This window comes from Gadus macrocephalus, chromosome 16 (genome assembly GCF_031168955.1).
Source record: "Gadus macrocephalus chromosome 16, ASM3116895v1".
Lineage (NCBI taxonomy): Eukaryota > Metazoa > Chordata > Actinopteri > Gadiformes > Gadidae > Gadus > Gadus macrocephalus.
In genome coordinates, this window is record NC_082397.1 from 6719187 (window position 1) to 6746157 (window position 26971).

General features: G+C 47.2%; 2 protein-coding genes across 3 annotated transcripts; one reads left to right on the plus strand and one right to left on the minus strand.

Moving 5' to 3' along the window:
• Positions 1-1185: 1185 nt before the first annotated feature.
• On the plus strand, positions 1186-8326 carry rffl (ring finger and FYVE-like domain containing E3 ubiquitin protein ligase). Of its 2 annotated transcripts, XM_060075870.1 has the most exons (8): positions 1186-1439; positions 2881-3058; positions 4858-5055; positions 5558-5896; positions 6011-6061; positions 6804-7014; positions 7412-7606; positions 7867-8326. In XM_060075870.1, the coding sequence occupies exons 2-7, from the start codon at positions 2885-2887 to the stop codon at positions 7594-7596; spliced, it is 1158 nt and encodes a 385-aa protein (XP_059931853.1). In that variant the 5' UTR covers positions 1186-1439; positions 2881-2884; the 3' UTR covers positions 7597-7606; positions 7867-8326. The 2 variants fall into 2 exon arrangements, with proteins under 2 accessions (XP_059931853.1, XP_059931854.1); XM_060075871.1 differs by lacking the exon at positions 6011-6061.
• A 4007-nt stretch (positions 8327-12333) lies between these two features.
• Positions 12334-26801, minus strand: ints4 (integrator complex subunit 4). Its single transcript, XM_060075827.1, has 24 exons — positions 26669-26801; positions 25851-26045; positions 25515-25632; positions 25288-25394; positions 24961-25075; positions 24195-24277; positions 23749-23799; positions 23536-23624; positions 23325-23445; positions 21701-21772; positions 21307-21481; positions 20590-20795; positions 19818-19960; positions 19617-19732; positions 19039-19172; positions 17992-18146; positions 17718-17811; positions 17466-17546; positions 17156-17286; positions 16965-17024; positions 16545-16704; positions 14757-14900; positions 13025-13145; positions 12334-12838 (listed from the first exon to the last, which is right to left on the minus strand). The coding sequence occupies exons 1-24, from the start codon at positions 26720-26722 to the stop codon at positions 12663-12665; spliced, it is 2901 nt and encodes a 966-aa protein (XP_059931810.1). The 5' UTR covers positions 26723-26801; the 3' UTR covers positions 12334-12662.
• Between the last annotated feature and the right edge of the window lie 170 nt (positions 26802-26971).

Below are 26971 nucleotides of genomic sequence, written 5' to 3' on the forward strand. Positions count from 1 at the left end.
GTTTGACTGCACCGCCCCATGGCCTGGTTTAAAACTATTCTGTTAAGTAATGTTTAAAACATGTTCAGGCATCATGGCAGAGGAAGCCGTCTCTGAGAAGGCTCAACCACGGGTACAGGACGTGACTTATTTACACGCATACACATAACACGCATGCATACACGTACGCTCCAGGGACCTGTTCCTCAGCCCGCTACTTTCAGTTCGTGGTGGGGGGGGAGGGGATTCTGACCTCATAGCTACTCCATTTAATTTTCTATATTAGTATTATTGCTAGTATTTCTTGTATGGACACATGAAGTCTACAATAGATGATCAAATGTGTCTAGATTTCTCACTCTAATGTACATCTTGTGATGTTTGGTTTAAATGTAGTCTTGACCCCCCCCCCCCCCCCCCCCCCCAAAAGCATACTAAGTGGTAATAGCTATATGAGGTCCTTATTATCCATCCGTCATTCTCATTCTTAATGAACTAGTGTAATTAAGCATTTACATTTTTCTTATTTATGACATGCAGATTACCATTGTGTTGGTTCACAAGCAAAAGGATTGAGGGTCTAGGAGAGAAAGAATCTCCATTTACTCTGATTCAGAAGATCTCTGGTTGGTAAACTATATATTTAACTATTATAGTCTGACTAGTTCTATGGGTATCGATATACTTAGGTTAACAGTTGTCTTGGTAACTTGTATATTATTATATAGTTCATGACTAATGTAGGAAGGCTGTAAGGTGAATATCGTAACTAGTTATAGATAATTGTTAATACCTATTTTAACTATTATAGGTAGGTGACTAGTCTAAAATTAATTAAGTTAACTAGTCCCAACTAAGTAACTATCGAGGTTACTAGTTATATAGTTCTAGATGAATATACATATCTGTATATAGAGGCATCTAGAAAACTCTTAGTAACTATAGGTGAACTACAGGTAACTGATCCAGGTCCGGGAAGTAAATCTAGGTAACTATAGGGGAACTATACGTTACTGCCCCTGACTCTAGAGGATACTCTAGATAACAGTTTCTAGGTCACTAGCTGGGAAGCTACATCTAACTGTCGCTGGGTTAGTGAACCACTAGCTAGTGAACTACAGGTTACTGACGATAGCTCAGGAGGGGAACTAGTAAGGGAACCACGGGCGACTAGGTAATCAAGGCTGCTTGTGTAAACCGCCAGGGGGCAGGTCCACGGGAGGAGGAGGAGTCTCGTCCAGGAGTCTCTTCCTGGTTGAACCTAACAACAGAGATGTCGCTTTTTAAAAAGTTTGATTAACTTTAATCCGCTGTCGTTTAAAATACATATAGTTTACATCATTATATGTACGGAACTAGTTTATGAAGTTTCGTTGACTAGTCGAGTAAGGTTAACTTTCGACCACCGGTTGAAGAAGAGGCTGACGAGCTTCCAGTCCGACTTGTTGTCGTCTCTTCAGGTAAGACTACTGCTTTTAACTTCTCTTATCTTCTCTTATCGTGTATTTATACCACAGTACCAATTGTTATACTCTGATCACTTTTGAGCTTTTAATACCCCTTGACACATAATGTCGAACTTTGTTTAACTTTCACTTTCCCATAATGTTGTACTTTATTATCCAAACCATTCATCATCATTTACATTCAAATCTAAAAAATCATTACGTTATAGTACTTCTCCCATCTAGGTGTACTATGTGACCTGTCTACCTAATAAATCACATTTAACTATCAATTAATTTTAAATACTACATCCAATCTATCTGTACTATGTTATCTTCTCCCCCTATAATGTGCATTTAAATATAAATACATCTATAAATAGAACTCCCATTTAGCTCTATGTTACCTGTCCACCTATAATGTAAATTTAAATATAAATACATCTAGAAATACTACTCCCATTTAGCCTTACTATGTTATCTGTCCAAACTGCAGTTGGTTAAAACTAAATTGACCATTTCCACACTTGCATCCCTACATTTCCATGGACTTGGTATTATTTCCATGTGCTTTATATTCAGTGAATGGCTAGAGTTCTTAAAGGGAAGATACAGTGACATATATTTTGATCTGGACAGTTGGTCTGAACTCCTAGCATTACGAGACACGTTGGCATTATTCCTGAGAAGTAATTTAGACACTCCTCTTTCTGAGTATTAGTATTGTCTTCTGTGTATGTTTATACTGTCTTGTATATAGTGGTCAACTGTTAGGTATTCACTAACTCTTAATGGTTGCTTAAACATGACCTCTGCAGAATAACACAGTACTACTGAGCGTACTCCCCTATTGCAGCAGCCCAGAAAGTACTCACCTGGTACCACATTGCTATTCTAGTACTGCAGTACTGACAGTAATCCCGTAGTACCATATTACTGACCTAGTACCACAGTACTGAGACAGTATCACATTAATGCTGACAAAGTGTACTCACCTAGTACCACAGTACTCGCCTAGTACCGCAGTACTCGCCAAGTACCGCAATACTCCCCTAGTACTATGGAACTTACAAGGTACCACAGTTCTAACTCACGTTTTTTGTACGTGTCGTAGTGATGACACAGTTCTTACATCGTGCCACAGGTAGCCGGTCGGATATAGGATGTCACTTGGCTAATGCTTTAAATTAATCATTAGTCCGCAGCCTCTCACACACTCACAAATAATGTTAGCACCTATTCATAGTAATTGTCCTTATTTTCTACAGTCTATGTTAGGACACATATTATCCGCATGCAGTATGTGTGTCACTATTATTTAGGAGTAAGACATTTAGAATAGTGTGTGTGTGTGTGTGTGTGTGTGTGTGTGTGTGTGTGTGTGTGTGTGTGTGTGTGTGTGTGTGTGTGTGTGTGTGTGTGTGTGTGTGTGTGTGTGTGTGTGTGTGTGTGTTAGACCCATGTGGTCGTGCTGCAGCTGGTTGTGTGTGGACGACGTTCCGTCGGAGGAGCCGGCGCGCAGGGGGCACTGCCAGCAGGCCTACACCAACTCTGGCTACAGCAGCCAGCCCTCGGCCAATCAGCAGCCCCGCTGTAAGGCCTGTGGTGATGGGTTCCACACCCTTGCCCGCAAGGTAACCATGGACACCACTGACCCTGACTTGTTAACATTCATGCATTAACCAACCCTATAGTCAACCCTCTATTACAGCTTAGTAGTTAATCATGCATTAACCAACCCTATAGTCAACCGACTGTTACCGACTGGCAGGAGACTTTCAAATTTTCAAAATTCACCGAATTACCAGAGTCCTTTCCACTCTGACTGGAGTTGGCAGACTGGGTGAAGGGAACCAGTGTAGCTCGGCTGGCTGGGTGGTGTGAGTGGGAGGGGCCTAGGAGGGTTGAAAGTAATATTCTTGTAAACAAAGACAGCGGTACGGGCTGCCATTCTTTATATGCCGAAATGATCAGTTACAGGATGTGATTTCTATTGATTGCTAAATGTCAGTTGAAATGTTCAACATTGCAACTTGAATTACGTATTGACAAATTATGTCCGGGTCTCAGAACTAGGCTAACAGCTAGTTATCCCATTAATGTAGAACATTATCTACACATCACAGCTACTGGTGATGTGTAGGGACATTGAACTGGTTGAAGCAATCTCAATACCTTGGACAAGTTTACTATACTGCTATTTGGCTACGGGCTCTTTGACACTTCCCCATTATTCACTGAGTAACCTTTATACTCTTCTACCACCCAGTAACATCGCTGGCCAATGTATCACTGAAACCATATCTAGTAGGGCTGGGACAAAATAACAATACGGCGATATAGGGTCGCCCTTCTTTGTGCGACACAAGAACCGATAAACTGGTGCCAAATCTTGATTTTTCTTAATACTTGTAGATACCTGTCGGTCTGTCTGTCTCTCTCGAACTGTGTGTCCGTCTTTCTCTCTAAAACTGTGTGTCTATGTCTCTCTCTAACTGTGTCGGTCTCTCTCTAACTGTGTGTCTATCTCTCTTTCTAACTGTGTGTCTGTCTCTCTCTAACTGTGTGTCTGTGTCTCTCTGTGTGTCTATCTCTCTCTCTAACTGTGTGTGTCTGTCTCTCCCTAACTGTGTGTCTGTCTCTCTCTGTGGGTCTATCTCTCTCTCTAACTGTGTGTGTCTGCCTCTCTCTCACTGTGTGTCTATCACTCTCTCTAACTGTGTGTGTCTGTCTCTCTCTCACTGTGTGTCTATCACTCTCTCTAACTGTGTGTGTCTGTCTCTCTCTCACTGTGTCTGTCTCTCTCTCACTGTGTGTCTGTCTCTCTCTCACTGTGTGTCTATCTCTCTCTAACTGTGTGTGTCTGTCTCTCTCTCACTGTGTGTCTGTCTCTCTCTCACTGTGTGTCTATCTCTCTCTAACTGTGTGTGTCTGTCTCTCTCTCACTGTGTGTCTGTCTCTCTCTAACTGTGTGTGTCTGTCTCTCTCTCGCTGTGTGTCTGTCTCTCTCTCTCTGTGTGTCTATCTCTCTCTAACTGTGTGTGTCTGTCTCTCTCTCACTGTGTGTCTGTCTCTCTCTCACTGTGTGTCTGTCTCTCTCTCACTGTGTGTCTGTCTCTCTCTCACTGTGTGTCTGTCTTTCTCTCACTGTGTGTCTGTCTCTCTCTCTCTCTGTGTCTGTCTCTCTCTCACTGTGTGTCTGTCTCTCTCTCACTGTGTGTCTGTCTCTCTCTCACTGTGTGTCTGTCTCTCTCTCACTGTGTGTCTGTCTCTCTCTCACTGTGTGTCTGTCTCTCTCTCACTGTGTGTCTGTCTCTCTCTCACTGTGTGTCTGTCTCTCTCTCACTGTGTGTCTGTCTCTCTCTCACTGTGTGTCTGTCTCTCTCTCACTGTGTGTCTGTCTCTCTCTCACTGTGTGTCTGTCTCTCCCCAGCATGTGTGTGTTGACTGTAAGAAGGACTACTGCAGCAGCTGCTCCGCTGAGGCGGATCCCAGGCCCCGCCTCTGCCACACCTGCCAGCGTTTCTACGGTAACCTGCTGGAGCCGGCTGAACTAATGAAGCTGAAGGTGAAGGACCTCCGAGACTACCTCCACCTGCACGAAGTCCCCACCCAGCTCTGCAGAGAGAAGGTACTACAGTAATACTACATACTCAATTGCTCCCTGGGGACAAATAAAGTTTATTTTTTAATTTTTTTTAATTTTGAATACATACATATATATATATATATATAGTAATATTGCAGTACATAGCGTCAGCCGGCCTCCACCCGGCTATGGGTGGAGAGGCTTGATAACTAGAAGAGAGGTTTGATGAATACAAGAGATGCTTGATATCTACAGGAGAGGCTGTATAACTAGAGGAGAGGCTTGATAGCTAGAGGAGAGGCTGTATAACTAGAGGAGAGGCTTGATAGCTAGAGGAGAGGCTGTATAACTAGAGGAGAGGCTTGATAGCTAGAGGAGAGGCTTGATAACTAGAAGAGAGGCTTGAGGACTAGAGGAGAGGCTTGAGGACTAAAGGAGAGGCTGTATATCTACAGGCGAGGCTTGATAACTCTTGAGGACGTAGCGTGGTCAGACGGCGTGGCGGTGTTTCTGAAGCGAGGACGCCTGTGTTGTGGTTCTCTAGGAGGAGCTGGTGGAGTTGGTCTTAGGTCAGCAGACCCCGTCACCCGGTAGCACCAGCCCGCTCACGTCCAGCTTCGAGACGCCCCCCTTCCCCCCGGACCAACACACCACACCCACACACACGGCGCCCTCAGACTCTGCACACACAGCGCACACAGACACGACGCACGCACGCGCACACACGGAGCCCGCCCATGCAGCGGCCCCGCCCTCGGCACACACCGCCTCTACGGAAACATTCCCCACCGAGACGTTACCCGTCCACACGGACCCCGCCGCGGCCCCAACCCCTACAGATACTGCACCCGGTGGGACGGCCCCCCCACAGGGGACCGAAGAGGTGAGGACCCCTGTTGAACGGCACATGTGTTGTCCAGCCAGCGTGTTTGATTGAACTGCATTGATCCAAGCATTGTGTTTGTGTGTGTGTGTGTGTGTGTGTGTGTGTGTGGAGGTGGAGGTCGAGGTTTCTGACTCTGAGAGCCTCACTGGGCCGCAGTTGGAGGTACACACACATACACTCGCGCACAGACACCTTTGACGTATGCAGACATCGTTTAGAATAGACGATATGCTAGAGCTCTGGAATAGAGCTCTACACCAGAGCCCTATGCCAGAGCCCTAGACTAGAGCTCTACCCCAGAGCCCTGTTCTAGAGCTCTACGCTGGACCCCTCCACTAGAGCTCTACCCCAGAGCCCTGTTCTAGAGCTCTACGTTAGAGATCTTCACTAGAGCTCTAGTGTAGAGCTCTAGCCAAGAGCCCTGGGCTAGCTCTACACTATAGCACTAAACTAGAGCTTTTCACTAGAGCTCTACACTAGAGCTGTAGCCCAGAGCCCTGTGCTAGAGCTCTTCAATAGAGCTCTACACTAGAGCTCTTCACTAGAGCCCTACACTAGAGCCCTACACTAGAGCTCTTCACTAGAGCTCTAGTGAAGAGCTCTAGTGTAGGGCTCTAGTGAAGAGCTCTAGTGAAGAGCTCTAGTGTAGGGCTCTACACTAGAGCTCTTCACTAGAGCTCTAGTGTAGAGCCCTTCACTAGAGCTCTACACTAGAGCCCTTCACTAGAGCTCTCCACTAGAGCTCTAGTGGAGTGCTCTAGCGTAGCACTAGAGCTCTTCACTAGAGCTCTTCACTAGAGCTCTTCACTAGAGCCCTACACTAGAGCTCTTCACTCGAGCTCTACGCTGGAATTCTCCACCTGCCCCCTGGTGTATATCCATTCAGCTGTGTGTCTCCCTGCAGTGGTCGGACTCTGAGGAGGTGGCGGTCCCGGGGCGCAGGGCCTCCCTCTCCGACCTGTCCTCGCTGGAGGACATCGAGCAGCTGAGCGTCCGCCAGCTCAAGGAGATCCTGGCCCGCAACTTTGTCAACTACAAAGGATGCTGCGAAAAGTGGGAGCTGATGGAGAGAGTGACCCGGCTCTACCAGAACGACCTGGAGCTGCATAACCAGGGTCAGTAGGCTGCTTAGTGACTCACCTGGACCTCCAACCTTAACATATTTATTTGTCATATTATGTGTGTGTTTGTGTGTGTGTGTGTGTGTGCGTGGTTTTTTTCTGTGTTTTACGGGATACGCTGAGATATGGATAAATAGTTTTACCCAGATTCTGAGAAGTTGTTTAATTCCCAATTCCTCATTATCTGTCAAGAAGGGGAGTTTGCTGGGGTAGCTGTGTGTGTGTGTGTGTGTGTGTGTGTGTGTGTGTGTGTGTGTGTGTGTGTGTGTGTGTGTGTGTGTGTGTGTGTGTGTGTGTGTGTGTGTTTCCCCTGTAATGGGCGAAGCAGCAGCAGAGGACATCCTGTGTGTATTATATTGTGTGTATCATACTTTCATATTGTGTGTCCCAGGCCTGGGGGATTCCACTGCAGCGGGTGAGGACCTTCTGTGCAGGGTGTGCATGGACTCTCCCATCGACTGCGTCCTGCTGGAGTGCGGCCACATGGTCACGTGCACTAAGTGTGGAAAGAGGATGTCGGAGTGTCCCATCTGTCGGCAGTATGTGGTCCGGGCCGTGCACGTGTTCCGTTCCTGAGGCAATAAAGGTACACACACAATATATGATTGTGTCTGCTTTATTAAACACGCGCGCGCGCACACACACACACACGCACACGCACACGCACACACACACTATGTTATCTGCTGGGTTGACCACATAGACACACACTATATATTCTCCCTGCTTTACAACACAGCCTATACATCTGATATATCTAATGTATGTCTTGGTTTCAACAGGACTGTGTTCCATCCCATAATGATCTGAAGTATCTATTGTGTTCTTATATCTTGGCTTCAACAGAACAAGACCAGGACTTACTGTGAAGAACGGTTCAGTTTTTTTACCTAGGGACTTTTAGAGTCCGTCCCATGTCCAAGGAAACTAGACCTAAACCTGAAGGATCCTAAGAAGTGTCCTTGATAGTGGACTCCCCCCTCCTGATTCTTACAATGTTGAGATTTTCTTAAGCTTTGGTCCTAAATGACCTCAAGACACTTTGAATTATGTGCTGAAAGCATACGGCATTAACTACAAAACACAATTAAACAATAGTTTCTCTGTAACAACATCACGCCCTCTCTGGCCCAGAAGGGGCGGGTCTTTTCCTGCTGCTTGGGAATGCAGCCATGTTGGCTTGTGGGTGAGTAGTTCTGGGGTGTTTTTTTTTAAATATATTTCAATTGACTCTTTCTTTTAAACCAAAGAGCTCTTTAATGCAGGGCATTCTGTTCACATTTAAAATAAAAACGTTTCTATATTGTTTTGTCCATCTTATATTATGTGTTTGTGACTTATGCTGCTACCTATAGCGATTAGCCAAGATAACCCTGGGCCTCAAAAGGCCTCTCAACCAATCACATGGTCTCTCCAGGTCAGGTGTCTGTCTGCAACCAATGAAATGGTCTGTCTAGGTCAGGTGTTTGTCTGCCACCAATCACACTGTCTCAGGGAGGGGAGGGTTGGATTTCTCTTTCATTAAGATGTTTATCATTTAATATTATGATGGGTTGTACCGTACGGTATCAGTGCTAAAACGATCTCACGCTCTAATGATGACGTCTACAGTCTCTAATGATGTAAATTATTGTTGACTGACGTCTTCAACTGTCTTCACTCAACTGTCCCTAATGTCATCTATGCCCCTAATGAGGTCATCTAGTGTTTTTCTAATGATGTCATCTAGTATTTCTAATGATGCCATCTACTGTCCCTAATGATGCCGTCTACTGTCCCTAATGATGTCATCTACTGTCCCTAATGATGACATCTACTGTCCCTAATGATGTCGTCTACTGTCCCTAATGATGTCGTCTACTGTCCCTGATGATGTCATCTACTGTCCCTGATGATGTCATCTACTGTCCCTAATGATGTCTTCTACTGTCCCTAATGATGTCTTCTACTGTCCCTAATGATGTCATTACTGTCCCTAATGATGTCATCTCTGGTCCCTAATAATACATTGTTTTTGTGTAGTGCTTTTCTCAAACTCAAAGCGCTTTACAGAGGATACAATGATTTACATTTACATTTAGGGCAAGTAGCAGACGCTTTTATCCAAAGCGACCTACAGTAAGTACATTTGCCATAAGAAGTGACTACTAACAATCGCTAGGCTAACCCATTCCCCTTATACAGCAGTGATAACAGCTTCTGCAGATGCTACTCAATTAAGTACTATGAATAAGTACAACGTACAATAAGTGCCAGGACGTACAACATACAATGGTTGGTGGAAGGGACTGGATGGCTATGCAGTGTCTTGGTGAACTCTGAACAGGTGAGCTTTGAGTCTTTTGCGAAAGCTGGTGAGCGACTCTGCGATCCTGACATTGGCAGGGAGCTTGGTCCACCACTGAGGTCCCAAAACAGAAGAGTTGTGACTTCGCTGATCGACCTTTGCTTGCTCTAAGCGATGGCGGTACCAGACGTCCAGCTGAGGTAGTTGAGCGGAGGGATCGAGCTGGGGTGTGTGGCTTGACCAAATCATTGAGGAAGGCAGTAGGCAAGGTTGAACACAAGGCACGCTGCAGAGTTCTAGATACGCTGCAAAGGTTTAATCGTAGAGGCAGGGAGTCCAGCCAGGAGCGAGTTGCAGTAGTTAAGGTGGGAGATGACCATCGCTTGGAATAGCAGCTGAGCTGCTTCCCTTGTGAGGAAGGGCCGGATCCCGCGGATGTTGTGAATTGCAAATCTGCAGAATCGGGCCACCGCGGTGATGTTTGCTGTGCAGCACAACTGATAGTCCAGTTCCACACGAGGTTTCTGGCAGTTGGAGAGGGAGATAAAGTGATGTTCTCAACAGTGACCAGTAAGTCCATGTGTGGGCAATCTTTCCCTGGCATTAGGAGGAGCTCAGTCTTGTTGAGGTTAAGGCCTCAGGTGGTGGGCAGTTCTCCAAGTGCTGACGTCTGCCAGACATATGCGTAGACATGTGTAGCAGTGATAGGAAAAGCCGTTTAATGTAATTACAGAGCCCAGAGATCTGGTATAGAGGGAGAACAGAAGGGGCCCCAGTACAGAGCCTTGAGGGACACCATTGTCAAGCGGGCAAGGTTTGGACAAGGAGCCATTCGATGGTACCTGATAGGTGCGATTCGTCGGGTAGGATGTGAACTAGGAAAGGGCAGATTCAGCAATGCAAAGTTCAGCGAGAGTGGCAAGGAGGATCTGGTGGGTCACTGTGTCAAATGCTGCAGACAGGTCATGGAGAATGAGAACCGATGAGAGGGACGAGGCTCTGGCAGCAGGGAGGGACTCACCGCGAGGAGAGCCGTCATCTTGGAGTGTACCTTCTTGAAGCCTGACTAGTGAGGGTCAAGCAGGTTGTTAGATGAGAGATAGGAAGACAGTTGGTTAGCCATGGCACGTCTCAGTGTTTTAGAGAGGAATGAAAGAAGAGATACCAGTCTGTAGTTCTGGATGTTGGTGGTGGAAAGGGTCGGTTTTTTGAGGAGAGGCTTTATTCTGGAACGTCTTGAAAGACGCTGGAACAATGCCTGAAGTGAGGGAGGAGTTGATAAGCGCGGTGAGAAATGGCAGGATGTCGCTCGAGACGGCCTGGAGGAGTGAGGGAAGGATAGGGTCAAGGGGGGCAGATGGTGGCATGGTTAGCCTTAACTATTCTTTTGACTTCTTCGGAGGTGAGAGGGATAAATTGGGTAAAAACAGGTGGGGATGGGAGGAGGGGGTATGGTGGCAGGGATAGAAGAGGAGCTAATGTCCTTCACCTTCTGGGTAAAGTAGGTAACTAAGTCATCAGCAGTGAGGCAGGAAGGAGGTGGAGGGAGGGGTGAGGATAGTTGATTTTGGTCCAGTAGAAGGCAGATTTGGCTGTTGACACAGTGGAGGAGAAATCTGGGAGAAGGTGTAGATAGTGAGATAGATCATTAGGACAGTCTGATCTCTTCTATTTCCCCACAGCTGCCCGCAACTCTGCTCTATAAGTCTGCAGAGATTCGGACAGCCAAGGAGGGGGGGGGTGAGGATCGCGCAGGTCTGGAGTGGAAGGGACAGAGGGAGTCCAAAGAGAAGGTGAGGGAGGATAGCATAGTGTCGGTGGATAGTTGAGAGAATCGTTCGACAGAAGGTAGTGAAGCCAGAACAGTTGAGGCAAACGTGAGGGAGAGAGAGATTTCAGGTCACGGCGGGTGGTGACAATGTGAGGACTTCAAGGGGAGAGAAAAATTAACAAAGTGATGTTCAGACACAGGGAGCGCAGGGTAACAGAGAGAGCGGAGGTGCTCTAGGACCTCGTGACTATCAGGTCAAGTTGGTTCCCGGCCCTGTGTGGCAGGAGAAGGGATCACTGGGATCAGTGTTCTGTTGGCTGACTGCAACACAACCAGAGCCAGCATCCACACAAGACGACCCAACTCAAGATCAATACGCCTTCTAGCAAGGTCTAACCCCTACGTGCTCCTTACTGAGCTGTCTCTGTACTGTCTAACCCCTACGTGCTCCTTACTGAGCTGTCTCTGTACTGTCTAACCCCTACGTGCTCCTTACTGAGCTGTCTCTGTACTGTCTAACCCCTACGTGCTCCTTACTGAGCTGTCTCTGTACTGTCTAACCCCTACGTGCTCCTTACTGAGCTGTCTCTGTACTGTCTAACCCCTACGTGCTCCTTACTGAGCTGTCTCTGTACTGTCTAACCCCTACGTGCTCCTTACTGAGCTGTCTCTGTACTGTCTAACCCCTACGTGCTCCTTACTGAGCTGTCTCTGAACTGTCCAACCCCTACGTGCTCCTTACTGAGCTGTCTCTGAACTGTCCAACCCCTATGTGCTCCTTACTGAGCTGTCTCTGAACTGTCCAACCCCTACGTGCGCCTTACTGAGCCGTCTCTACTGTCTAACCCCTACATGCTCCTTACTGAACCGCGAGTGAGAGCGAGAGACACTAGCACAAAGGCCTGCAGGCACACAAACATGCATACAGTTAGTCTGTTTCTCTATTACGGTCTCACTCTACCGGTTTTCCTGTCTTGTCCGTCTGTCTGTTTCAGTGTCTTTCTCCAGGTAGGTTTCCCTAACCGTCTGTGTCTACCTGTGTCTTACCTATTGGTCTAGCTTTCTGTCTGTCCACCTTTCTGTCTGTCTTTCTCCTGTTTGTCTACTTGTCTGTCTGGTGTCTCCGTCTGCGTACCTACATTGCTGAGCGCGGCCAGGTGAGAGATTAACTAAGTAATTCAGTCAATTCAAGTCTGTAATGCAAAGCATTTAGGAGAATAGTTAGTATGAAATAAAATACAAGTGAACAATGCAACAATTTTCTTGCCTTGTTTATTTTTCAAGAAATTGTCTTTAGTATATTACAAATGTTGTACAAACAAATCCTCTACCCTGAAACTCTGCGGTAGGTACGAAGAGAAACAAACCAAATCAGGGTTTCTGCTCAGGGCCACTGGAACCCCTGGGTTCTGACTGGATCTGGACCCATGTCCCAGGAGGCAAGTTGAGGTTCCTTCTGTCGGTGGGACAGTGACAGTATCGTCATACTTCGGGAATAACCCTTGAAAAAAATGTCCAATTCGTGAAATGTACGCTCAAATAGGATCAACGAGCAGGTTGGAAGCTCTTGGAGAACGGACTGTTTTAGCGGCGAGCCGGTTTGGGCATGATGAGGACTTTGACGCTCTTGCTGAAGGGGATCGTTCCTTCTATGGCGCCCTCCGGTGGTGGGAGGCTGTCTGCGCTGTCGGCCCAGCTTGGCTTGGAGGAGGTGGAGGAGCTGTATGCAAGGAGGAGGCTTACCTCCACGTGACCAGGGTCTACAAAAAGAGGAAAAAGGAGGACAGATCAGACTCAGAAGACAGGGTTCAGGGTTTTGTAATAATGGGATGAAACATCTGTGTTGTTATTCTTTACTGCGCCATGTTTACAAGTGCCGTTCTACTATCACCAGCTGTGTGTGTGTGTGTGTGTGAGAGAGTGTGAGTGATTGATTGTACACACACCTGTCCATGCAGAGTGGGACAGGTACACCTGGGTGATGAGACGGTGCCGGTCAGGGCCTGGTTTCCTGAAGTCTCCTGGTTTGGGGGTGATCACATGTGCCTGTCCGTCGGGATACAGAACCTGGGCCGAGCACACAGTGATCATATCACTACAATGGAAAGCTAAAAACGCATCAACAAAAACTATATAAATATATAGTTTTTGGGGCATACTTTAATCATCCGGGTGATAAATGGCCTTCCGCAAAACCCCAACTAACCAACATGGATCTTTGCTTAAAGGATTTAAGACATAATATACAACCAGGTGCGAGTGTGATTAGCCGTTACAAGCCGTTTTAGAAATCGGCCTCTTCTGACATCACCAGTGGGCGTGTCCAAATAGATGTGTGCTGGACAGTCTACAAGCCTACCAAGTGGACCGAAGGAAACGTTGCTCATCTATCCTTCTTACATCTAGGTGGACACTAGGGGTGGTAATCTCTTGGCACCTCACGATTCGATTTGATTCCGATTATGAGGTCACCGATTCGATTCTGAAGCGATTATCGATGCAACAATTTTTTTTTATGTACATTTGCTAATCACTTCCTACTTTTGTGATGCTCATTAAAGACATCAACAGATGAATTAACTTATCTAATATTTCATAAGAGAGAAAGCTTTTGTCACAAATATGACTTTCTGTAGTCCTTTTTCCATCAGATTTTCAAGCGAATTAACTCTTAAAGCGAATTAATTTGTAGCGACATAAGAAGCGCCTAAACGGTTTTCCATCGACAGAATGATTATAGCGAATTAAAATTGTGTCACAATGCCCCGTGTTGAAGCGCATTTTTCTGACCCGCTAGATGATTTTCCATCAACAATGCGCATGCGCGACATTCTATATCGCTTCAGCCGTTTTCTATTACTTTTATGTCGCTAGAACTTTCCCAAAACCACCTCTGCAGAGCGAATTAACTTAGTGCGACAAAATCGGCGTTAGAGCGATATAACCCTTTTTCCATCACATATGTCGCACTAACTTTTGATGCGCATCATTTTAAAGCGCATTATCTTTTTGATGGAAAAAGGACTTATGAATGATGCAATATTCAATGCAGCTTGCATTATAACAAAATATGGAAGCATGCAAAAAATAGGTTTCAGTTTTATTTTCTTTCTAATCTTTCTTTTCTATGTCATTAAAGGAAAAGCAGCTCTTGAATTAGAAGGAATTCTTGTGTCTGGCTTTTTTTTTACTTATGAATGATGCAATATTCAATGCAGCTTGCATTATAACAAAATATGGAAGCATGCAAAAAATAGGTTTCAGTTTTATTTTCTTTCTAATCTTTCTTTTCTATGTCATTAAAGGAAAAGCAGCTCTTGAATTAGAAGGAATTCTTGTGTCTGGCTTTTTTTTTTTCGCAATTGTGTCAAGACAAATCAGCTTGGCCAATACACACTGAAGATAAATTCAATAATTTTAAAATTACAAAAAGTATCCTTCTCTGGCGAACAAAATGTTGCAGCAGGCAAAAAATAAATAAAAATAAAAATGTTTATTTTTTTAATTCCGATTATTAATTTATCTGCATCGAGACAGAATCTTTCTAGCGAGAATCGCGATGCATCGAAGAATCGATTATTTTTCCCACCCCTAGTGGACACGCCCACTTGTGATGACTCTCACACCTTAAGACGGCAGTAAAACAGGGCGTTACGGGGGCAAAGGACCGCCACCCACCTGGACCTTGACCCGGCTCTGGGGGTCCTGGACGTGCTCCAGCGTGGCGTCGATGTCCAGCGCCACCACCAGGCCCGTGGTGAACTTCAGCGGGTTGTCCGACTCCCCCGTCGGCTCGATGATGGTGGCCGTGGCACGGTGCAGCTGTCGGCCAATAGGAGACGGCCGTTGAGGCGATGATATAAGTCTTGGCATGCATCGTCTAATCGATGTTTAATTTTGTTATTGTTTTAACTAAACTTCTCCTCAGAAGTGCTTTTCAGGGTATTAAATTGTATTTATATATTTTCTAAGACAAGCCAAGGTCCATGCTTTTCATATATTTTGTTTACCTTTTGTGCATCGTGTATGGATATGCTAACAGTCTGCTGTGTGTTTTGGTGTGCTTTCCTGTTGGGGCAGGGGTTAGCGGTAGCATGCTAGCGTGCTAGCATGCTACCGCTGCTACCGTGCTAGCATGCTATGCTGTTGGGGAAAGGTAAGAAAATTTATGTGTGTACTTTGTATCTTTATGATGACCTTGTTGAGGCAAGGTTAGCGGTAGCAAGCTAGTGTGTACTGGCCGGGTATCTGTAGTCTAACCTGTATAGGTGGGGTTAGCGGTAGCATGCTAGTGTGTGTACTGGCCGGGTATCTGTGGTCTAACCTCTATTAGCGGGGTTAGCGGTAGCATGCTAGTGTGTGTGTACTGGCCGGGTATCTGTGGTCTAACTTGCATAGGTGGGGTTAGCGGTAGCATGCTAGTGTGTGGACTGGCCGGGTATCTAGTCTAACCTCTATTAGCGGGGTTAGCGGTAGCATGCTAGTGTGTGTGTACTGGCCGGGTATCTGTGGTCTAACTTGCATAGGTGGGGTTAGCGGTAGCATGCTAGTGTGTGTACTGGCAGGGTATCTGTGGTCTAACTTGCATAGGTGGGGTTAGCGGTAGCATGCTAGTGTGTGGACTGGCCAGGTATCTAGTCTAACCTGTATAGGTGGGGTTAGCGGTAGCATGCTAGTGTGTGTGTACTGGCCGGGTATCTGTGGTCTAACTTGCATAGGTGGGGTTAGCGGTAGCATGCTAGTGTGTGGACTGGCCGGGTATCTAGTCTAACCTCTATTAGCGGGGTTAGCGGTAGCATGCTAGTGTGTGTGTACTGGCCGGGTATCTGTGGTCTAACTTGCATAGGTGGGGTTAGCGGTAGCATGCTAGTGTGTGTACTGGCAGGGTATCTGTGGTCTAACTTGCATAGGTGGGGTTAGCGGTAGCATGCTAGTGTGTGGACTGGCCAGGTATCTAGTCTAACCTGTATAGGTGGGGTTAGCGGTAGCATGCTAGTGTGTGTGTACTGGCCGGGTATCTGTGGTCTAACTTGCATAGGTGGGGTTAGCGGTAGCATGCTAGTGTGTGGACTGGCCGGGTATCTAGTCTAACCTCTATTAGCGGGGTTAGCGGTAGCATGCTAGTGTGTGTGTACTGGCCGGGTATCTGTGGTCTAACTTGCATAGGTGGGGTTAGCGGTAGCATGCTAGTGTGTGGACTGGCCAGGTATCTAGTCTAACCTGTATAGGTGGGGTTAGCGGTAGCATGCTAGTGTGTGTACTGGCAGGGTATCTGTTGTCTAACTTGCATAGGTGGGGTTAGCGGTAGCATGCTAGTGTGTGGACTGGCCAGGTATCTAGTCTAACCTGTATATGCGGGGTTAGCAGTAGCAGGCAAGTGTGTGTATTGTATATCTGCATGCCAACCTGATTAGAGCAGGGTTAGCGGCATTCATGCTAGAGTCTATCGTATATCGTTATGCTAACCTGTTGGGGCAGCGTTAGCGGTAGCATGCTGCTCTGTCGCAGAGTGCTCTGTAGGATCTTTATGAGCTCCACCGTCTTGCAGGAGGAGAGTCGGGGCATCAGCTCCAGCAGCTTGCCCACAAAGCTCTCCTGGAAGTGGGGCAGCTCGGTGAGGAACTGCCTGGGGGGACCAGAGAGAGGGAGTCAGCACTGTAGGCCAACTAGATCAACTTTATATGCTACTGGGAATTTACTTTCAGTAGAAGGAGGCCCAATCCCATATCTACCCCTTACCCCTTCAAAACAAGGGGGAGGGGTAAGGGTAAGGGGTAGAAACGAGATTGGGCCTAAGGCCCAATCCCATTTCTACCCCTTACCCCTTCAAAACAAGGGGGAGGGGTAAGGGTAAGGGGTAGAAATGGGATTGGGCCTTTGACTTACCTCTGAAAAGAATCTACTTCCTGGAGAAACTTGTCACAGCTGCTGACGAGAGGTTCTAACCTGAAAGGAAATGTGTGAAACACACGTTTAGCAACACAGACAAGTCAGACAACACACTCACTTGCGGTAAATAAAAAAAATTACAGTCACAAAGTCTAAATACACGGAGAGACGACCGAGCATGAGGATACCCTTTGCGTGTGCGTGCCGTCAGCACCAGCTGCAGGGCCCTGGCCTGCAGTCTGACGTGATGGACCGTGGCCACCTGTCTGCGCTCCAGACCGCTGTATACAAATTCAAGCTTGTAGGTCTCCTCCAGGATCTATACACGCAAACACACACACTGAATACATATTCACAAATCAACCTGTTTGCATACTGGGCAGTGCGGTGTGTGTGTGTGTGTGTGTGTGTGTGTGTGTGTGTGTGTGTGTGTGTGTGTGTGTGTGTGTGTGTGTGTGTGTGTGTGTGTGTGTGTGTGTGTGTGTGTGTCCGCCCCACCTGCCGAGCAGCCGCCGTTGCCATGACGTTCTGTTTGAGGCAGAGGGGGACAGCCATGTTCCAGAACTTCTCCTGCAGGGCCTGGCATGGAGGGGTTAAAGGTCAAAATCTCCATTGTCCTTTTACTTTATGTGGCATACATTTGAATCTAAACGAGATGACCCAATGACTTCAGTTGCGGCGTGTTCAATGTGTATTGATGATTGATTCATGGCTGTGTGCCGGAGGCCATGGGGGCTTTGGTTTCTCCACCTTCATCAGCAGTAGCTGGCAACGGAGGTAAGTGGCACAGAAGTCTGCAGCGCCAGCCAGCTCCGTCTGGAGTTCCCCCAACCTCTGGAGGTCCCTACACACGCACACGTACACACACGCACATCTAGTTCTTCAAAGAGGTTTGCATGCATGTTCTTTCATATCATCTTCACATTATATATGCCAACAGATATGACCGTCCAAGTGACTTTAGGCAGACTGCGCTCAGAACCACAGAACCATACATTGGAGGTTGGCACCGTTTGGTCCGTACCGTATGGTGAAGTCCAGCAGGTCCTGGCTCCCGGGGGCCTCCAGGCTGTGGATGGTGTTGGTCCGGTTCAGGCTGTCCTGGAGGAAGACCTGGGCCGACTCCACCGACCCGGGGCCGGCCGCCGAGACCACCAGCTCCACCCCGCGCCCCGCCAGCTGGGGGGCAGAGGGGTCAGCGCGGTGTGTGTGTGTGTGTGAGTGTGTAGGTGTGTGAGTGTGAGTGTGTGTGTGTGTGTGTGTGTAGTAGGGCTTTGACTCTGAACTTCGTTATTAGAATATAATTCGAATATCAAAAAATAAATCAATATTTAAACGAATATTAGGCAGCCCGTAATATTCAAACCTGTTATGGGCATTATTTTTTTTAAATGCCTTTGCTTGGGCGCCGTTTTCAATTCAGCTTCCGAGGCTTTGTGAAATCGGTGAAGTTGTGAAGTTGTGAATCGCGTGCTCATTAGCAAGGCTATTATTGGTCATCTGGGCTCCTGTAGGGGGCGGTGCGTCCTGGTTTTCGCCAATTTTGTATTTTATAGCAAAACAATGGCCGCGTCAACCCCGACAGCAGCCCCCGAGGAGGAGATCGAAATTTACACTCCTGACCATTTCAAAAGCAAAGTGTGGCGCTACTTTGTGTTTGAAAAAATACAGGGGGAAATAACCGGTAAGGATAAAGTAATATGTAGAATATGTAGGACCAAACTCTGCTTGTTGTACCACGGGACAACCAGCAACTTGAGAGCCCACCTGTCTACACTACATCCCGGCAAGCTGCAGTCAACTGATACACTGCCCTCTGTTGGACAAAACATATACAACTTAAGTTTTATACCAGGTTTTACTGAAGTCATTTAATTGTCAAAATATTATTACTAAATATTCGAATATTAATAAAAAAAAACGAACTTCGAATATGATTTTTGGGCAAAAGTCAAAGCCCTAGTTTGTTTGTGTGTGTGTGTGTGTGTGTGTGTGTGTGTGTGTGTGTGTGTGTGTGTGTGTGTGTGTGTGTGTGTGTGTGTGTGTGTGTGTGTGTGTGTGTGTTCCTCACCCGGAGCGCTGGGACCAGGTGGGACAGGCTGTCCCGGAGGTAGGCGTAGTGTCTGAAGGTGTGGTCGGAGAACAAGGAGGACATGGTGGGACAGGCCTGGGCTGCATTGAACACCAGCACCAGCACTGCAATATCTGTACACAGCGGAGGTCAAGGAACACACACACACACACAAACACCGGTGGGAGAGAGACCCTCAACCCAGGGAACAGAACCCCTGTCCCATTACGGGCCCTACCCCCTACCACAAGGTTTTGAACACTCACGGGGGGGTGGGTCCCAATGTTACCTGGGTATTGAAGTAGGTCTGTTTTACCTCTGCAGAAGGCCCTAGGAACTGAGAGAATCAGTTGCTGACTCCGTGAGGGAGTTATATAGAAGCATCCCAGAATGCATTGCGATTTTCCTTTGTACAATGGCCGCCAATGCGAAGAGCGCAAGTAAACATAATCTTAATCCGTAACCTATCATGAACTATGTCTGCACAAGCCGTTTACATGCGTCAGTCTCGCTCCATATGCCGGGGCCGTTAGAGGACTGGGGGAGCGGGTGGGAGAGTATTCTGGTCTGGAGGATACAAGCAGGGTCGTCCATGTCGGGTTCGGGCGTGTCGAAGTAAGGGTGTGTGCTGAGCAGCTCCGGGACCAGAGGCAGAACGAGCGTGGGATGTCTGGAGCCCAGGAACTTCAGACACCTGGGAGGGAAAACAGCACATCCGGTCAGAAAGACGGACGTGGGTCAAGAGAGACACTGCTGCCTAGGCCAGGGTGAGTACGTACTTCCAGACAGAGTTGCGGTCGGTGGGGTACTTGTTGAGGTTCTTCAGGAGCTCCAGCAGAGCCAGCTGGACACACTCTTTATTCGACACGTTGGTGTAGCAGATCAGCTCATGGAGCGCCTCTCTGATGTCCCGGGATTTGTCCTACACAAACACACACCTCTTCAGTATTTACGTGTGTGTGTGTGTGTGTTTACGTGTGTTAACGTGTGTGTGTGTGTCTGTTTGTGTGTGTGTGTGTGTTTACGTGTGTGTGTGTGTGTGTGTGTGTGTTTACGTGTGTGTGTGTGTGTGTGTGTGTGTGTGTGTGTGTGTGTTTACGTGTGTTTGTGTGTGTGTGTGTGTTTACGTGTGTGTGTGTGTTTACGTGTGCGTGTGTGTGTGTGTGTGTGTTTACGTGTGTGTGTGTGTTTACGTGTGTGTGTGTGTGCGTGTGTTTACGTGTGTGTGTGTGTGTGTGTGTATGTGTGTGTGTGTGTGTGTGTGTTAACGTGTGTGTGTTTACGTGTGTGTGTGTGTGTATTAACGTGTGTGTGTGTCTGTGTGTGTTTACGTGTGTGTGTGTGTGTGCGTGCGTGTGTTTACGTGTGTGTGTGTGTGTGTGTGTGTGTTAACGTGTGTGTGTTTACGTGTGTGTGTGTGTGTGTATTAACGTGTGTGTGTGTCTGTGTGTGTTTACGTGTGTGTGTGTGTGTGTGTTAACGTGTGTGTGTCTGTGTGTGTTTACGTGTGTGTGTGTGTGTGTATGTGCTTGCATGTGTGTGCGGGCGTACCTCCAGCACGGCGAGCACTGTGTCCAGCTGGTCCTCCCGGAGGATGATGTTGGTGGAGATCTCCCGCAGCACGTGGATGGACTGCAGCCGGACCTCCTCGATCTCGTCGTTGAACATGTCCACCAGGAAGTCCAGGCACTTCTCCGCGAAGCTGGGGGACGACTGGGCCAGCAGGCTGAGCGCCTCCACCGCCGCGATGCGCACCTCTGCACCCGCCCGCCAATTGGAGAGGGACCAAGTCATGATAGTGTTATTTTAAACCTTAAACAAATCAAAATCAGACACACACACACGGATGCACTAACTGACAAACACACTTAGACATGCGCACTTAGGCACGCTAACACTTACACACACACACACACACACACACACACACACACACACACACACACACACACACACACACACACACACACACACACACACACACACACACACACACACACACACACACACACACACACACACACACACACACACAGGTGTTTGTGTGCTTGCAGGGATTCCTGCTAGGGTTCAGCTCCTCCTCCCGGGCTCAACGACAGCTGGACTAGCGATGGCAGTCTCACTGGACATGTCAAATCCACACTCTGCGGTGCCTCCCTCCTCCCACACCACTGGCCAATCACACCACCTCTAAAGTCTCCCAGACAGACAGACAGACAGACAGACAGACAGACAGACAGACAGACAGACAGACAGACAGATCCGTACCGTACATCTCGTCCTCCAGGCCGTGCACGAAGGCCCCGCAGGCCCCTGAGGCGATCAGGTTGACGGCGTTGGTGTCAAGCCTCTCCTTGGGGGCGTCGTCCGCCCACTTCCTGCCGGAGGAGAACTCTCCGGACGCGTACAGCTCTTTGGCGCGCTCGTGGGCTGTGCGCTTCCTCTGTGGTGGGGGATGGGGGGGGGGGGGATTAGTCAGCCTGCACAGACATAACTTGAGCTTTGAAGTTTTCTTAGGATGCTCAGGATTTGCGTTTGTATTCTAGAGCATTTTTTTAAAAGATTTGTAAGAAAAGTTCAGTTCCCTTTGTGGGGAGGTACTGGAATGTGCTACGGTGTTGTTGTTGTTGTTGTTGTTGTTGTTGAGGTCGGGAACGCTCACCCTCAGATCTGACATCAGCTTCTTGTCCAGCGTCTGTTCCAGGAAGTAATGGCTGACCTGCAGCATGGAGCCCTGAGAACACAGAGAAGATCAACCACCACGGAGCAACCCGACCCTGGTCCTTAACGACCCATATCTGGGTTCAATGTCCACGCCCCACCTTCTCCTCAATGCCCTGTATTCACTGTCTAACCCCTACATGCTCCTCAGTGCCCTGTATTCACTGTCTAACCCCTACATGCTCCTCAATGCCCTGTATTCACTGTCTAACCCCTACATGCTCCTCAATGCCCTGTATTCACTGTCTAACCCCTACACGCTCCTTAATGCCCTGTATTCACTGTCTAACCCCTACATGCTCCTCAATGCCCGGTATTCACTGTCTAACCCCTACATGCTCCTCAATGCCCTGTATTCACTGTCTAACGCCTACATGCTCCTCAATGCCCTGTATTCACTGTCTAACCCCTACACGCTCCTTAATGCCCTGTATTCACTGTCTAACCCCTACATGCTCCTCAATGCCCTGTATTCACTGTCTAACCCCTACATGCTCCTCAGTGCCCTGTATTCACTGTCTGACCCCTACATGCTCCTCAATGCCCTGTATTCACTGTCTAACCCCTACATGCTCCTCAATGCCCGGTATTCACTGTCTAACCCCTACATGCTCCTCAATGCCCTGTATTCACTGTCTAACCCCTACATGCTCCTTAATGCCCTGTATTCACTGTCTAACCCCTACATGCTCCTCAATGCCCTGTATTCACTGTCTAACCCCTACATGCTCCTCAATGCCCTGTATTCACTGTCTAACCCCTACATGCTCCTCAATGCCCGGTATTCACTGTCTAACCCCTACATGCTCCTCAATGCCCTGTATTCACTGTCTAACCCCTACATGCTCCTCAATGCCCTGTATTCACTGTCTAACCCCTACATGCTCCTCAGTGCCCTGTATTCACTGTCTAACCCCTACATGCTCCTCAATGCCCTGTATTCACTGTCTAACCCCTACATGCTCCTCAATGCCCTGTATTCACTGTCTAACCCCTACATGCTCCTCAATGCCCTGTATTCACTGTCTAACCCCTACATGCTCCTCAATGCCCTGTATTCACTGTCTAACCCCTACATGCTCCTCAATGCCCTGTATTCACTGTCTAACCCCTACCTTCTCCTCAGTGCCCTGTATTCACTGTCTAACCCCTACATGCTCCTCAATGCCCGGTATTCACTGTCTAACCCCTACAGGCTCCTCAATGCCCGGTATTCACTGTCTAACCCCTACATGCTCCTCAATGCCCTGTATTCACTGTCTAACCCCTACATGCTCCTCAATGCCCTGTATTCACTGTCTAACCCCTACATGCTCCTCAATGCCCTGTATTCACTGTCTAACCCCTACATGCTCCTTAATGCCCTGTATTCACTGTCTAACCCCTACATGCTCCTCAATGCCCTGTATTCACTGTCTAACCCCTACATGCTCCTCAATGCCCTGTATTCACTGTCTAACCCCTACATGCTCCTCAATGCCCTGTATTCACTGTCTAACCCCTACATGCTCCTTAATGCCCTGTATTCACTGTCTAACCCCAACTTTTACCATTGACTGTCTCACCAGTGTTTTTGCGGCCTGCACCCGGACCATCCAGGATCCGTCGTTGACCATGTGACTGATCTTCCCGAACGAGTCGTCTACCAGTCGGACCTCCTCATTGGACGATGGGATTGGCACAATGCTGATTGGATGACGGCAAAGCAAAGCAATGAATCTGAAGCATTAAAACAGGGAGTACCATCTGTGGGACAGGGAGTATCGGGGCACTTACCTCTCTGGATACAGCTGGCTGAGGACCCACACCATCTGCACCGCAGCTGATCGCACCTGCTCGTAGTCATCAGACAGCAAGCGACAGGCCTGCACACACACACACACACACACACACACACACACATATGAATACACACACACACACACACACATTAACACGTACACAATGAATAACACATGCAAACATGAATACGAATACAGAGACACAGACCTGCTCGTATATAATCTGATTAATCTTCATTCCTCTCTCGTGGAGCTGCAGCTGAAAACAGAGCACAAACAATACGTCTTGTTAGGGCTCTTCCACATCTATAGTTTGGTAGCCAACATATTAAATTAATATTTAATAATTGATATGTTTTACCAGTGATCACGAGCGATATATTTACATAGTCATCCAACCATTTCAACGTGGCCGTTCACCTCCTCATCGTACCACTTCTGACAGTGACTCCTTTTGATCGAGGAAGCGTAAACTTATACCTGCCTATAACCTGGCTGAATTTTTTTTATTATTTCGAGTTCGCCAAACTGAACCGTAATATTTTGGGAAACACTATTAAAACGGACCAAGCAGCTCAGGTGTGAAAACAGCCTCAGAGTATAACCAGTATAACCAGTATAACCGGGGCCCAGTAGGCCGGAGGCGGGGATTACCATGGCCTTGATGGCTGCTGTGCGGACTCTGGGCTCCTGGTCACCAAAGTAGTCACTGATGACACTCTGGACATCCCTCAGCCCTGCCGACCAATCAGACGACAGAGATTAACAGACGACATCATACGTATGCACACATACAGATCAGTAACTCACACTTCCCAAAACTCTGATACCCTCAACACCCCGACTGTATAACAGGCTGCTCGTAACACATTTCCGTTGATACACAGCTATGAACCCAAAACAACGTGAAGCACCGTAGCATGTGATTCACTGTAAATAGCATGCGTATGGCAAACAGCTTGGAATTGACTAATAACACAGCTTTGAACACACAAAAATTAAATCACAACCACAACTTAACGCCACACAGCAGGGTTGAGCGATTAATCGAATTTTAGCGTCAAATAGATCACAAAACTAATATAATCAAGTCTTAGATTTTTATTTTTGTTTATTAAATGTATTATAGAAAGAACAGCTGGATACATATCTACATTATTATTAGATTCTAAAAAAAATATTTTGGACAATTTTGTGTATTTTTTTAAGTCGAAATTTTAAAGCTCTCAGTTACAAAATATTTTTTGGGAGAGATATGCTGAATAAATCTATCATGTTTTCAAACTCAAAAAATAATCGTGATTTCATTTTGACCAAAATAATCGTGATGACATTTTTTCCCATAATCGAGCAGCCCTACCACACAGTGAAATAACATGAAGCCATGTAAGGAACAGCGGGCGGCGGTGTGCGAGCGTACCACTCAGAGACGGGTGGGACTCTCCGTCTCGGCTCAGAGGGGAGTCTACGGTGCCGAGGTGGCCCAGAACCTCCAGACACTTGTTCCTCACCCCAAAGTACGTGTCAGCCAGGTGCTGCTCACACATGGAGACAGAGACAGAGTGTGTTGAGTCTTAGGCCCAATCCCATTTCTACCCCTTATCCCTTCCCCTTACCCCTCCCCCTTGTTTTGAAGGGGTAAGGGGAAGGGGTAAGGGGTAGAAATGGGATTGGGCCTTAATTGATTGACCCAGTTTATGAAGTGAACAGGTAAGTATGACCTTGATTGGTATGGGGGTGTCTTTACCTTGCAGGCCATCTCTATTAGCCTCTGTCTGACTGACAGGTTGTCAGGCAGCCGAGAACCAATCACCAGCAGCGTGTCCATCAGCTGGGCGAGAACCTGGTGGGACTCTATGTGTGTCCACACACACACACACACACACACACACACACACACACACACACACACTTAGAATTGCGTTGTTGTTGTTTTTTTAACCTCAAGTAGCAGCAGAAGGAGGCGTGTCTTACTCTCTGTGGTGAGGGCATTGATGGCATCGTCTACAATACAGTCGGGGCTGAAGCCCTTGGTCTTGGAGAGGAGACCCAGCAGGGAGACGATTTTTAGCCTCACAGAGTTGTCCGTTTCCTGGGAGGGCAGAGCAGTTCAGTTAGCTCCACATCACAAGATAACCAGGATCATGGCATTCAATGGCAATCTTCATCCTGCCCAGAAGTTGTTTACGGCTCCTTCGTTTCTTCCTCTTCATGTCTATTATTAAAGTAAAGTAAATTAAGCCACTCAAATCAAGGTGCCGTGTCAGTCATCAATTATTTAAAACCAGGGAGACACGTGAGGCTTCTTGCCTTGTAGTAGTGTTCCAGCAGGATTCGGATCACTCCCTCCACGCTGTCTGCCTCCACGGACTTGCGGGCGAACTGCAGCAGGTACTGCAATGCCTCGGTGGAGCCGGAGGCTTTGCACAGGTCGATGTGCAGAGCCGCGGACTTACTGGGCTTGGAGAGACGGAGCTTTTTCTGCGGCGCTTCCTCTGGGGGAATCTGACGACAAAAAAACACATCCACCCGAGGCCCAATATGTAAACACACACTCGAAATGCATATCCAAATGTTACGTGCGTTGTCCACAAATGTGTTTTAATTGCACTATAAACATGTCATAAAAGTCATTTTGGTCATTCTGTAGATATGACGTTCGCAGATACACCATGGTCTTCCTTAAGGTCTTCCTATCACACTCGCAAAGAGTAATTGAGCTGAACAGATGATAGCGTAGTGATTAGCTGAAAGCCACAAAACAAATGTGTCATCATCATATGTATACATTCATAACACATTCATAACAAGTGGAACCACCACTAGAAATTCGCAAGAACCGAATACCTGTTTGTGGGAAGGGAACTTTCACACATGCTAACTATAACTACGAGTTTCCAATGAGTGGACTAAAACATTACTGTTAGTACTGTCTACTGCAGTTCGAGCCTTGTGTGAATATCAACTATTATTATTGTTGGTAACTTCTGTTTTAATAAGTGACATGAGTATAAGAAGCATAGGAACAACGAGACGTTCAGCGTTAGCTAGTGCAGTGTGGTTTGAACGTAAACCTATTGAAAACACGAATGACGAATGATGTAAATGGCCTTTAAAAAGGTTGTTACCTGAATCACTTTGGAATATTCCTCATAAACGCGCTTTTTTAGGTGCGCTGCCATGTCCAAAGCGGCAGACAAAACAAAGCTAAGCTAATTGGAGGGGCATATGTCCCTCTTCACGATCCGTAAGGACAAAGTCGAACATTTTCTCGCCAATATATTTCGCAGTGTGTTGCATTTGCGCCCTCTGCTGGGTTTAATTATTTGTTATATTTATCATTCTGAAGGAATATCAGCCAGACATCTTCAGTTGTTTACCGATCCAAATTTACATTATCTCGATTAGACATGCCTCAATCAATCATAAAC